The sequence below is a fragment of the Thermobia domestica genome, chromosome 11 (assembly GCF_964235325.1).
Source record: "Thermobia domestica chromosome 11, izTheDome1.hap1.1, whole genome shotgun sequence".
NCBI lineage: Eukaryota > Metazoa > Arthropoda > Insecta > Zygentoma > Lepismatidae > Thermobia > Thermobia domestica.
This window is the reverse complement of record NC_137464.1, coordinates 236,627,199-236,641,979: the sequence shown is the minus strand read 5'-3', so window position 1 is coordinate 236,641,979 and position 14,781 is coordinate 236,627,199. Positions and strand designations below refer to the sequence as shown.

The window sequence follows — 14,781 nt, the reverse complement described above, 5'->3', positions numbered from 1 at the left end:
AGTTGATTTTGAGTTTAACGTCTCTTTCAGCAGCGAGGCTATATGAGACGGAACCTACTGATTATCATGGAATCCGAACCACATGAGTTCTCGCCGGGAATCGAACCCGGATCTCTCACGCCAAAGGCGCGTACGCTAACCGCTTAGCCACGAAGGATCTTCTGATACCAGACTTGTAGCTAAGGATTGGCCAGGGGGCTGAGCACCTTCAACCTGTGACCACCTTCAAGCTTCAGCTGTTACTTTGCTGTGTATGTGTGAATGTAAAATGAACTTACATTAGCATAACCCTCCCCTCCAAAAAATGATCCACCCTCCTTGTTCTAGTGTACTGGCTATGGACCTCTCTGATACTAAAAGATTAATTATGAAATTTGATAATTGCTTTTACTGTTTTATTTTATATTATTTTTTATTTATTGTTTGTTTGTTTAATGAATTCCTGGATCACACATAAACTATTTATTTTACTCAATACTACTTTGATAATAATTTTGCTTCTACTTTCAATAACTTGTACAGTCCGCAGCAAAAAACCTGCAACATGAGCATGTAAGTTTATTGTGAAACGACGAAGTCTTTTGCTCCAAAATAAGCGTGCAGAGGACGACGCGGAGGTTCCTCCCAGCGTGATTCCTACCACTTAGACGTTATGTTGATTCCCTGGGCTGTTAGGCGTAGTTTCACAATAAACTTACATGCTCATGTTGCAGGTTTTTTGCTGCAGACTGTACATAAATAACACTTCGTTATTACACACAGAATAAAGATGGATTACAGAGATCACGAATTTAATAATGTTTATCGACTTATTAATGCATACTGAACTTGATGAAATAAATACTACACAGATATAGAATTTTCAGTAAAAATTATTAGTGTGTTAAAAGCAAAACTTAGAATGTATGTTGTAAAGCGACATGATGTTATTATCTTTAAGAATGCCCTCGTTTATGATAGATTACTCTTAGCTTTTAATAATGCCTGTGATTTGCTATTAATCTAGCTAAGATTATTACATACTAGAAGCATTTTGTATAAAAATGTAATTTTAGAACTTACAACTTCTACAAGCATGTTTATTTATTAATAGAAATAGAGTACTAACAAAATGTATTTTACAGCTAAATTAAATGTATTAGAAAATATGCATGCCTGGCCTCCTCGATAGCAGAATTGAGTTCTACGAAATCTGGAGAGTCTTCTCGCTTCCTGGGCTCCTGTGGCGTGTAATTTTGTAGGCCAAGCTGAAGGTTTGATCCAAAGGCAACACCACCTGAACCCTCTTCACGTGACGATAAATTGTCAATTAGAGGTCGAAGAGTACTGCCAAGTGGCCTATAAGATAAGTAATAACAATTTTACTATATAATCCTATGTAAAATCTGTAACTTAGTTTTATTATTTTTCCTTATATATATATATATATATATATATATATATATATATATATATATATATATATATATATATTGTGAAAATACGTAAAATATACATATTTTACATATTGTGCGCAAAATAAAACTTTCAAATTTTTTACATGAAGACATATAACAAAAATTGTTATTTATATAAGCACCAATATTAATTAATAAAGGCACAGCGTTAATAAATATAGTAAATGACTTTAGTACTTAAGAGCCTGACATACTAAAAATAATACAAAATTTACCATTTTTTTTTTTTTTTTGTCGTTTTTCATAAATGAAAGGAGATAATGAAATGCAATTACCACAATCATAGATAATGTTATTCTAAAACAGAAAATAAGTGTTGCCAAAATAATATTTCCCTCAAAATCTAAGTTAAGGCAGCGACTAGAGGAACGAACTCAACTGCGTTTGATTACGTAGCATGTTGTCTTGGAATCCTGAACGACTTTTTTAAAATAATAGCTGTATTCAGTTTGTGATACACAAAACAGTTACAACATACAATTATTAAAATTAAATAATAATGTTATTTAAAAAGTAGTTCACAAAATACCAAAAGAAGTAGTAGTTCACAAAATGCCAAAATATCAAAAATACGTAATCAAATGCAGTTGAGTTCGTTCCTCTAGTCGCTACCTGAATTTAGATTTTGGGGAAAATGTTATTCTGGTAACACTGTAATTTCTATGGATGGCAATACTCAAAGTTCTTCAGGTTCATATTTTCTGTTATAAAATAACATTACCTATGATTGTGGTAAGTAGCATTTCATTATCTCCTTTCACTTATGAAAAACAAGGGAAAAAAGGTAAGCTTTGTATTATTTTTAGTATGTCAAGCTTTTAATAAATAGAGGCACTATCAAATATAGTACAAGTAAATGATCGTACTACTTACGCTAAGCTTATAGAGTAAGTAGCTAACAGAAACTAGCTCGGTCTGGATTCTACAATATGCCAATCCAATCCAATCCAATCATCGTAAATCAAATGCTATCCATCTTCTTAAAATTACATTTTCTAACTACCTGTTGGTTTTTAAGTCTCTCAAAGGACATTTTTTAACCAACATTGCAGGCATTCTGCGTGTGTTTGTTTTAGTAACATGCCCCACCCATAGTTGAAATCTCGATCTGTAAATGGTTTCTATTTTTTTTATCATTATTATTTTATTCTTCTTGCAACATTTGTAAATACAAATTCGCGCATTGCGTATACTGTACTATGATCATTAAGTGTAACAATACAAAAGTGATTCCCAGTGAAGAGTATACTGAAAATTATTTACTTTACAAAACTAATATTTCTAGTAGAGGGTGTGAATAAATTATTGGTCGATATGTATGCTTTTATGTTCACCAATTTCATTTCATTTATTTACTCCATCAAACCAATACATGGTATTTGGAGGGTTCAGTTCACATGTCCATAGTATTTATGTAAGATTATAAAAGAAACATAATATGACTTACAGAAGTGATTATACATATAGGTAAAATATTTTACATTGTTACACATATACTTCTAGGTATTCTTTTGCACTAAAAAATTTTTCCCTATTAGATACATTTTTTAGTTTTTTAGTTTTTTTTTTTTTTTTTTTGTTTTTTTGGACTGGGCAAAGCATTGAATAGTTTATTTGTCATCTGTCTGGGGCAGTGTTGTACCAGTGGTAATCTAGTAGAGTGAGACTATTTTGTTTTGATCTCTACGGTTATAATGATGATCTTTCATCTCATCTTCATTTTGCTTTAGACTGAAAACAGATGCTTCACATATGTAAATACTGTAGATGGAATTGTTAATATTACTAACTTTTTAAAGTACGATTTGCAGCTTGTTGTGTAATGTAAGTTTGCAATGGTACGAATGGCCTGTTTTTGTCTAATAAATATAGATTTAGTTTCAGTTGCGTTACCTCAAAATAAAATGACATACTTCATGATAGGGTATATGGACTCATAGTAGATTTGTATTCAACCTTTTAGAATTAATTTGTACTGAAGAAAGAAAAGTAAAATACATTCGTTTGAAAGAATTAAGTTTGTAATTTATGTTTGTAAAGTTGCTAGTAAACTTCAAGGCACTCCATATATGCTGAACGAGCACTCTACGGATGTCCAATCGGTAATTTCATTATTGCCAAACATTCTGCAGCTTGAATTGAATGACGTTGTGGAGGACGCTTTTAATATGCCTTCACAATTCCGGCAATGTCTGTAGAAGTGGAGAGAATGCATCTTTTACGAATAAGGAGAGACTACATCTGCCATCAAAGAGAAGTTCAATTCTATATAGAAACTTACGAAGTTTTATATTGTTATAATTTATATTTCTATCAATAAAAATCTGGAGAGTGTGTCAGGATACCGTGTGTGTTCAGTAAAGTGTGTCACAGTCAGAAAAGGTAGGGAACCACTAACCAATGGTGAGTAATTATTTGTTTACTAAATTTTTTATGAATATGATATCAGTATTAACAAACCTTACGATCTAAAGATAAATATTCTTAACTTTCTGATATCTCCACTTCTTTTACCACAAAAAAAATAAATAAATAAATAAAAAAATAAAAAATAAAAATAAAAATAAAAATAAAATAAAATAAAAAAATAAGTATTAGAAAACATTAGCATTTAAAAATCCCATTTTCTATTTATAAAGCGTTTCCCTCTTTGGTATGGTTGAAGTTTGGTCCTTTACAAAATTCCGACAAAGTCTGGCAGTGTGCCCAAAGCTGTACATAATACACATGTTCATCTTTCACTTCCTTTAAGGAAAAAACATAGGAAATAATAATGCACTTACGTTGATAAAATTTCTTCAGGAAGATCAAGTATATATTTCGGGATCCCTGTTCCACATAGAAACTGGCTCACTTCATCAGTAAAATTGTTGCAATTATGGCTTAGTAAGTCATACGAAATTGGGCTAAAAAAGGATATAAAAAAGAATCAGAAAAAATTTAGTTCAATAATTATTACACCAAATTCATATTATTACAATGATGATGAGACAAATATGTAGTGAAGCCTATACACAATATGAAATACAACGCATATATGTAGACAAGTCTCATAAATCTTAGTCTAGTTTCCATATCAAATATATAAAAAAAAATTATAACATTAATTTTAACCTAGTCTATACACCAAATTTAAAATAATAGATAAATTGTAGAATAGCCTAAATATGAAATGTTAAAAAATGCAAGTAACAGTGTCACGTGTACAACACGTGAATTAATTTGGTTTCTATGATGTAATATTTTCTCAAGTAATATTGAAACCGGAAGTGGTAGAAATATACTGCCATTTCAGGTTTAACACAGAGATTAAAGAGATGAAATATATTCTTAGAACACAAAATTGATTACAGAAAACTGCTTCTCGCTATCCATTGCGGTTTTTATTCAATGGTGATCAACTGGACATAGTTAAAACCGAACCTGGTTTATTTCTGCCACTTCCGGTTTGAATAGAGGGTTAAGACAGAATGTGATATATATTCTTAGAACGTTAAATAGATTCCATAAAACAGCTTCTCTCTATCTTTAACTGTATTCGGCGTATGTAGATAACTGAAACCGGAAGTTGTAGTGGATTTCTACCACTTCCGGTTTTAACAGAGAGTTAAGAATAGATATGAAGTGTATCCTTGAGCTGCTTAATCGATTACAGAAAACCAATTTTCGTTATCTAGACTATTACCGTTTATGCTCTATAGTGAACAACGTAAAAACCAGAGGAGTGGAAGTGTGATGAAGATACAACTGTTACGTGATTGTGTTTTTTAAATATATAATCACATAGGCTTGCTCAGAGTTTTGATTGTGTTTAATGTGATAAAAAGTTAGTATTATATAATACAAAATTTATTTTTTATCATTTAAATGTTCCTTTTCAGCACTGAGGCTATATGGGAAAATTTAATTCTCCTGAAGTATGAATCATTGAAATACGTTTAGATTTGAAGAAGGAACAAGCTGAATCAAACTACTAATATCCCAGTTCATTTCAAAGAGTAAAGAAGTATGCTTCCATTTATAAATCAATGGCCTAAAGGAAACCCAGGTGCTACATGTATTCAACTCCTTAAACTCAACACCGGTCATGAGTCAATAAACAAACCTTATGTGCTTTATGCCACTTACCTGAATGTAGTTTCTCCAAGCCCAAGAATATACTCCAAAAATACTTGATACGGTATGAATGTCTCCCCAAGTTTTTCTGTACGATCTGGTTCACCTAAAATACTACTAGCCTGGAAAGAAGAAATACAAGACCAATTAAAGAACTGAATTGGTAATGTTTTATCTACATATTAGAATGCTAGGTTTATACGTTTGTCTCCAAAGAAAAGTTTATATGTTTGTCTCCAATCTTTTCGACAATGAGATTTCGAAAACCACAAGCACTAGAAACGTGCCGTTTTCGCTGGTCGATTCCAAATTTTATGTAGAGTGTCCAGTTTTAATTGAATATTTTAAAAAACGTGGCTGTTATTTCTTTTTTACATTTTTTACGGTAAACTGGAAGTGTTGAAATTTTTTAAAAATGTAAAGCATCATACCCTATGCGTTATACATTCCAACACAGCACTGCTGTATACAGGGGTTGTATATCTCAGGCGTTTGTTTCATGGCCAAATTATAATGAAAACCAAAGGATAATCATTTGTCCAATCTACGATGAATCTTTATTGTTTGAAGTGTTTTGCCCAATGAATACCATACATCACTGGCATTATTAATTGCGTGTGTAATGTATTTGCTTATTACATAACTGCATGTAAGAAGAAATAAAACATTGATCATACATGAATTGAAAACTTCAACCGGAAGTGGGCTCAATCTTGCAAACGGTGCGAGATATTGAAAATACAATCGAAAAAATCTCTCCTTTATGATACCCTTTGCCGATTTTTATCAAGACGTGTTTCACTTGTGTCTGTAAAGGGACATGTACAGATATTGTGAAGAATGACAAAGAGATTCATGCTCATATGTGAATGATGCGCTGTGTAGTCTAGAGAGTGTAGGTTCAGCTATTGTATATAAAAAAAATCTAAACATAGTAGTGTACAGAAAATGCGTTAATAAGCTATGGGAACTAACTTGAACACAAAAGTCGTAATTAGCAAGGTTTGACAAAAGTTTTGTTTTGAAGAGAAAATTTTGTCGACGAGAGATTCAGAAAGCCACAACTTTAATTAAGGTTTAGTGGGAAAATGCGTATCCCGTCAAATTTTCTAAATCGAGATTTGGGAAAATCAGAAAGAATTGACAATGATCCATCCCCAGAAAATCTGATACAGTTCAACCGCACATCTCATGGACTGTACAGCATACACATGTTAATAAAATTATAAAATATCAAACATTTTAAATGAGAAAAATCGGAAAGGCTATTATTTTCATTCATTCATTATATTCAAGTCAAACATTTTGTTTGAAAAATGAAAATTAGTAGAAGAATGATTTAATCTTGTTTATGTTATTGTGCTAAAGCCTACATAATGTGTGTAATGAATGATCCTTACATAATTTCTAGTCACAATTACTTGTACGTTTTACAATTTATACTGTTAAACGTGACGGCCACTATACGAAACAAATAATTCTTAAAATCTGAGTTACATAATGATGTGATTTTTTAAAGGAAAAAATTAAATATTTTTAAAAAATTCTCCACACTATAAGGTTAAAATTTTGTGACACTACTGCACATTAAAGTCTAAAATATATATATATATTTTTTTTTTTCAAAAATTTATTATTGAAGCGTACACGTTTTACACGAAGGATACACGCTCGACCGCTTTTCAAAACTGTAGCGTATACTCACTTCCCATATACGTTCATACTTTTGTAAATTAAGGTGACTATATGCATTACAAGATATACATAAAAAATAGGTGGGTATATGCTGTATACTTCCATATACACCCATTAGATGCTTGTTACAGACCTGTGATCACAAAAGTAGACAAACATACTTTTCCAGATTTTTTCTCAAAAAGCTTTCTAGTAATATGAACAAGTAATTTATATATAATTTGCCAGAGACTTAAATAAGTACGATGAGACATAATTTATACATGATCAATTCTGAAGTGAGGAGTTTGTAACACTGAAATGGACGGTAGAATTCTGAATGACAGCTAATGAAAGAGCCTGCTTCATATACCATTTACACTAAATGAAAAACGCAAACTTAACATGTAAACTGACGGGTTAACTTCTATTTAAATTAAGTAATTTTTAAACGAGAGTAACTTCACTCCTGAGTTATTACGTTACTGAATTATTAAGAATGTCCAACGTCCGCAATCTATTTTTTAAAAAGAAAGTTTCGAAAGACAATTGAACAGAGTTTCTACATAATGCCGCCATCTTGGATCCAAAATGGCGGAGCAAAATATACATTTTTGACACTACTATTTATAATTTGAAATTTTACAGGATAGGAAAGTATTTTACGTAAATACGAAACAGAATTACTTAATTTATGTCTTCTGGCACATACTTCTTACAGTAACATAGTTTTTACGATGCTACTTACGGAAGCAATCACACTTTCTAAATGCCTTATGCTGCCACCTCCTGTTTTCTCACACTGATCAGTAAATGACACAAAAGTATAACAAAAAGCATTGAATATTTTATTTCGTACCAACTTTCGCAAAAATTGTAAACCTTAAAAAAAAAAAAAAAAAAAAACCGCAAAACTTGCAACAAATTTTCGTGTTATCCCTATTATGGCAAATTTAATCGTAGATTTTACATTACGATGACAACGGAATTGGGTCCCAAATCGCTGCCAAACATACAATGACTTTAATTATCTTCCTTTCAGAACTGATTAATATTGGAATTATGGGATAATACAAAATAGATATAAACTCATTAGTTTTCTCCAGTTGCATATACAGAAAGAAGGCAATTTATATTTTGAAAAGTAAAGACTATGGACACGAAGAAATATGTTAGCATACTGACGTGAGTGCTTTGTTAAAATAAGATGTGTTATTTTAATTTGTTTTGATGCGTTTAAAGCTTTCTATCTTGTACGATACCAAATAAATGTAATTTTTCCTCTTAGAGTTGACAGCATTAAAATAATAATAATAATAATAATAATAATAATAATAATAATAATAATAATAATCTATTGACCGAAATCAAAAATATTAATGTAAGTATAATAATTTATAACAAATATTGCATCCGGAAAATGATAAAAGAAAACCGATATAGAACTCAATAACTGCTTGTTACAAAGAAAATAAATATTTTATAGTTTTTTACGGTACTTGATCCAGTAGATTCATTTAACTTCTAGATCACACTTGCCTACCAAATCTAGCCGGTAAGTAATAGGAAAAGACGCGGTTCTGATTTTAATATTCAAAGTACGTCCTTGTATATTCTATATATTATGACTGAAGGAGAAACCGGGACAAACTATCGAGTTAAGATAACTGTTGAGAACACAACTCAGGAATTCGAGATGTGCAATCGATGCACCACCCCCGTGCTGACTCTATTTTGTGTTATAGAACTCATATTATTCCGAGACAAACTGTATAACTTTCAAGATCACAGACAAAGAAATTAAAGCAGCACATGGCGAGTCTTACTTGAAAATATGAACAAACGCAGATGCATTTAATGTTGTTTGCATGTGATTCCAACACCAAAAACAAGCACTACTGTTTACTACTGTTATGAAAATTGAGTATGCTTTACAAAACGGAAGCTTCACAGTCGCTGAAAAGTTGCAGCACACACTTGTCTAAAAATACAACAACCAAACTTAGTCTCGACAGTAACTGTCTAAGTAAATTGACAAATACGATATCACCATTGTCCAGCACACGTGCGATTTGATAGTCGAACGTGATTTTGTTCCAATATTCTCTTAATATTTGCAACTACAACACATTAACATGAAAATCACTCGCACACACACACACACAGAGAAGTGAAATATGGACTCGAGTTGAAGCATGTACTTACCGGGAAGTTAATGAAAGTAAGAAGCAGTGGAAACTCTTTTGCCGAGTCCTAGAAATCACCTACCTAGCTTAACGTTCGGAAAGGAGCAGTGACTGTCGCTAAGCACACCCTTCTGCTACGCAATCCGGGATCTCTCTAAACTTAGCGCAGCCAAATTTAGTCGCATCTTCGGCCCTGGCATTGAGTAACAATGACCCCCTCAATTTCTACGTGCAACGACTTCGATCAAGGTGTTAAGGAACGATCGGTTCTTCTTCAACCAGACAATTAATTACCCATCATCTTCTGCCACACCGATTGAATTTTATACAGCAATGTAAGGTTCCCATACCAACTTTCTTATTTTTTTTTTTTAACTCTCTCTTTTGATGTTACTAAGAAGCCTAAATGCTATTGTAGCCTAATCTCTTTCTATATTCAGAACACACATAAGGTTGGAAATATTGAAGACAGTATTCACGTATCGGAGAAAGTTCAAATCGAATATATAAAATTGAAAGTCACTATGTTTGTGACTTTGTACCTCTTGAACCATCCGACCGATCACGATCAAATTTTCACCAGAGATGAAGTTCGGGCCTGGGATTGTATTTATCATTTCAATTAGACGGTGCAGCGTAGGGGAGGGGGAGGGAGAGACAAAAATCAGCATATATATAAAAATGAGTGACTATATTTCTGACTTAATAACTCTCGAACTACCCGACCGATCTCGATCAAATTTTCAACATAGATGAGGTTCTCACCTGGGATGTTTTTATCATTTCATTTTGACGGTGCAACGTAGGGGTAAGGGAGGGAGAGATACAAAAAATAAAAATGAAAGTGAGTATCTTTGTGATGTAATAACTCTTGAACCATCCGATTGATCTCGATCAAATTTTCAACATAAATAAAGTCAGGCCTGGGATGATTTTATCATTTCACTTTGACGGCGCAACTTAGGAGGGGGAGGAGGGAAGATATTTTAAATAACCGAAAATGACCGATATTAGTGTCGAATCCATAGTTTTCGGGATCGTTGAGATGAACAGTGACACTTTCGATGCCGTTTAAATCCAAATTCACCCCCCGTTGGTACAATTAAGGGGGAATGATAACTCTTCCCGTCTGACGAACGGGTATTCTGATAGTTTACCGTATATATAGAAAAACGAAACTACGTTTGTGACTTCATAAACCACCCAGCCGATCTCGATCAAATTTTCAACATAGGTGAGGTTCGGGCCAGGGATAATTTTTATCATTCCACTTTGACGGTACAACGTAGGGAAGGGAGAGGGGTAGACATATAAAAATTTAAAAAAAAAACTTAATAATTCTTTAACCACGAGACCGATCTCGATCAAACTTGCCACTTGGTTTTTATCATTTCACTTTGACGGTGCAATTAAGGGGAGAGGGAGGGAGTAGACATAAAAAATACACAAAAAATGCATAAAAATGAAAAGAAGTAATAAATGTCTGTGACTTAATAGCCGATCTGTTCAATGTCTGTGACTCTTGAACCACCCGATCGATCTCAATTAAATTTTCAACATAGATGAGATTCGAGCCTAGGACGCCTTTTATCATTTCACTTTGACGGTAGAATTTAGCGGAGGAAGAGGGGTGAGATATTTAAAAATGATCGAAAATGACCTATATCAGTGTCGAATCCATAGTTTTCGGGGTCACTGAGGTGAACTAATACTTCTGATGTCGTTTAAATCCACATTTAGCCTCCCAACTCGAAGGAGGAGGAAATATATATAAATGATCGAAAATGGCCGATATTAGTGTCGAATCCATAGTTTTCGGGGTCACTGAGGTGAACAGTGACCCTTCTGATGCTGTTTCAATTCAAATTCACCCCTTTATGGCCAAAATAAAACGTATTCTCCCCGTTAGAAAAACGGGTATTCTGCTAGTAAATTAATAAACATAAACAAGTGAGTTTCGTTTTAAACTGTGAAATTACAGTAGACTTTCTGAACTATAGGGGCCCAATATCTTTACCAGGAGTGAGAGAATTATCAGTTTCAGATTCAATAGGAGGATGAGATGAGACATGGAACCTTTCTTGGGACGATGACTATATACTGGGTGCTTCTGATAAAACATCCGTGCTTTGAGGTAATTACAAATGATTTGACACAAATCATCATCATCATCATAGGTATTCTGTAATTATTGGCAGGTTACTTACTGCAACTAAGAAGCTTCCATGCTCCACGATCTTCCGCTAATCTCTTCGTCTTGACGTACGGTTCTTTCGTCCCTCTCTTTCTTGCCACTACACCCTCTAGCACGTCCCTCATGATACAGTTCCTTCCTAATTATCAATTTCACGACCAGTTTCTCTTCCTCTTCTTAATATCTTAAGTTGTTCTTTTCTTCCTCTCTATTTCTAACACCTTCTCATTCGTTTTACGTTCAAGCCATCTTATTCTCTCCATTCTTTTCCACACTCACATTTCGAATACTCCCAGTCGTTTCTTATCATTTTTTTGCGTAATGTTCATGTTTGTGCTATATACAGTATAACTTGAGATAAACGAATTAAACAAAAACTGAAGTAGGAAATATCAGAAGACTAGTCAGATGGAGGTGCGCTGCTTGTCCTAAGGGGCTCCGTATCAAGGGCTACCGGGGAGTTACCCGAAAATATTAAACAGCAAGATACGTGTTTTTCTTCTTCTCTTTCTTTCTTTTTTCTTTTACACAATTGGAAAAACGATTGAAAATTAACTTTTGTGTGAAAAAGTTTTCCGTATGGGGCACCGTTTAGGAAATGATCACTATTCAATTAACTGTTAGTTCGTGGACACTCACAGTTAGATAAAATGCACAACGCTCCAAACATTTGGGAATAAAAGAATAATAATAATAATAATAATAATAATAATAATAATAATAATAATAATAATAATAATAATAATAATAATAATAATAATAATAATAATAATAATAATAATAGGAAAATGTCGGAAGGCGCATCGAAGTGAGCATTGTTTCCTTACATTATTTTTCCAGCGGTGTAAAACAAAATTACACATTTAAAACTTTTGAGTGCTCCACAGCAGTTTTTGATAAGGAGCCCTGTGGCACTCAGAGCACTTCATTCAATGTACCCTCTGACATTTTTTTAAAATCATGTTTTGTTACATTCTCTCACTTCAAACCGTTTATGATTTACAAGCACTGGACGTTTTATTTGAAACTTCCGATCCGTTTTTTGGACTATGAAAACAATAGTAAAACTGAAAACGATAGACTTCTGGTTTCAATAGCGATACTAAAGCCGAGATTGAACCTATTTTCTTGAAACACTAAATTCATATGAAAGGAACTGTTTATCGTTATCTATTACGGCTTTCGCTTAATACTGGAACCGGAAGTGTTAGTACAGTTCGCGGCATAGAAAATATTACGAAAAATTAAAGTCCAACTTACTAAACTCTTGCGCCGTGTGCTTATGCATTCAGAAACACACGTCTCGATTGACTATCTCCTTCTGGTATTCAATCCAACTCGTTCTCCTCCCCCTCCACTTCTTGTCTAAAGAAGTTTATGTGACGTAGTACACTCTTTCCATTCAGATGAAAAAAAAAAACAAAAAAAACATGAACCATGTATACAAGCTTTATATCTCTAAAACCGTCTCTCTTATTCGTTTGTTCTGAAATGCCTTTTTAGAGCCTGAATACAAATATGTCACAAAATGTTCCCATAGCTTCATAAACGCCTTTATTTGCATTCTTTCCCTTCTGCAAAGGTTGCATATCACATCCAGCTAGGGAGATGCTGCTTGTGAAATCTATGGAAATTGTCAATCACGGCAGTAGGTTTTGTGTTTCCCAAGGTCTGTAATGCGGGAGCAAAGGTCTAAAAACTACTGACAGAAATAAGATTTATTCAATGATTAATTCCACTTTGTTTCCCAGTAATTGCAAGGAAATGTTCCAGGAGTATCATTTACGCATGACAGGAGTGAGTAATTCATCCCTCCCTTGAGTGTGATAAACACATATTGTTTGATCAAATGTATAGTAAAATACCGATATAAAAAGTGAAACTTTTATGTCGGCGGAGAATCCCCTCTGCCTCGAACAAAATCTAAAATGACGCTGCTTTTAGCAATAAACTTATAGAGTTACGATAGAACATTGCTAGAGCACTTACATTTGGTTTCAAGAGTGAAAGGTTTGATCCCAAGCCATATGTGTTTATAGTGGATAACATTGAGAGAGATATATGGAGACAGAGAGGGATGATTTGCATATGCAAGTTTAGAATTGGAGAAAAAAATGGTCGGACAGCATCCATATTATGACGAAATTTGTGATTTTGTTAAACAGAAGAAGGAAAGTTTCCTAACTGCGAGGATCAGATCAGGAAGTTGTCGAATTAAGGTTGCTGAAAGGAACGTTAAACTCAAAATCAACTCAACTCGAATTAAGGTAGAGATATCCTTTCAGAGCACCAGATGATTGCGAAGAAAGAGAATGATCTTAAGATATACGGAATTAAGATTTTTTTTAAAAAAATCTTCAGCTTCCGACATGGGTTTCGAACCACGAACCTCTTAGGTATCGAACCATGACTTTATCCATTCAGCCACGGAGAACTCTACGCAGTTATTCAAACACTTCTCCTTTAGCAACGTTGAGAAACTAATAGAGTGGAATATTCCAAAAGTTGATTCGGTTGATGCACCAGTTACACCGAACGTAGACCTCTTGTAGCTTAGTTAGGGTGCATAATGAAATTACCCTTGTTCAGGCACCAAAGGTTTATTACTACTGTGTTAATTGTTATATTTGATAGAACCGTCTGTTAAAGCACTGCCAAATACTTAGATATAAATTACCTTTTGCGAAGCTCTAGTGGAAATTGAAAAAAAAAAGTCTTAAATATCTCAGACTTTTGAAAAGAACAAGTTAAAAATAAGCAATGGAAATGCACATGAGTGTCACTTGGATGCGAACATATAACTTTAATGAATAGTGCGTTTAAATCGTTATGTTGTAGATGAATATTTGGTGCAAGGGACTCCTACGCGGATGGTCCTAGGTTCGAATCCCGACCGTTCTTATTGTTTTTTCTTTTAGCTACGCTCATACTATGCATTCAAGAAGATCAATTTTCAATTAAATGTAGTCACAGCTAGTTCAAGCCGAAATTATTTTCAAATATGAGATTTGTTATTATATGCTTTTTTTTTAACTTACGAAGTTTCGACTTTGATATTAAATCTTATAGCCTTAATTTAACTAATTTCCCTACGTCATATAATGGTGAGGTTTTGCACGACGACAGTCGGGTGGTAATACATATCTTTAGACAT

General features: G+C 33.3%; 1 protein-coding gene across 5 annotated transcripts in view; it reads right to left on the bottom strand.

Moving 5' to 3' along the window:
• The window catches only part of LOC145664827 (uncharacterized), a 195,554-nt gene that overhangs the window by 38,358 nt on the left and 142,415 nt on the right, over positions 1-14,781 (bottom strand). For all 5 annotated transcript variants that reach the window (XM_081731823.1, XM_081731821.1, XM_081731824.1 and 2 more), the window contains 3 exons: positions 5,586-5,695; positions 4,241-4,363; positions 1,156-1,338 (listed from right to left, as the gene is read on the bottom strand). In XM_081731823.1, the coding sequence (XP_081587949.1) occupies positions 1,156-1,338; positions 4,241-4,363; positions 5,586-5,695 (416 nt within the window). The remainder of the gene's footprint in view (positions 1-1,155; positions 1,339-4,240; positions 4,364-5,585; positions 5,696-14,781) is intronic.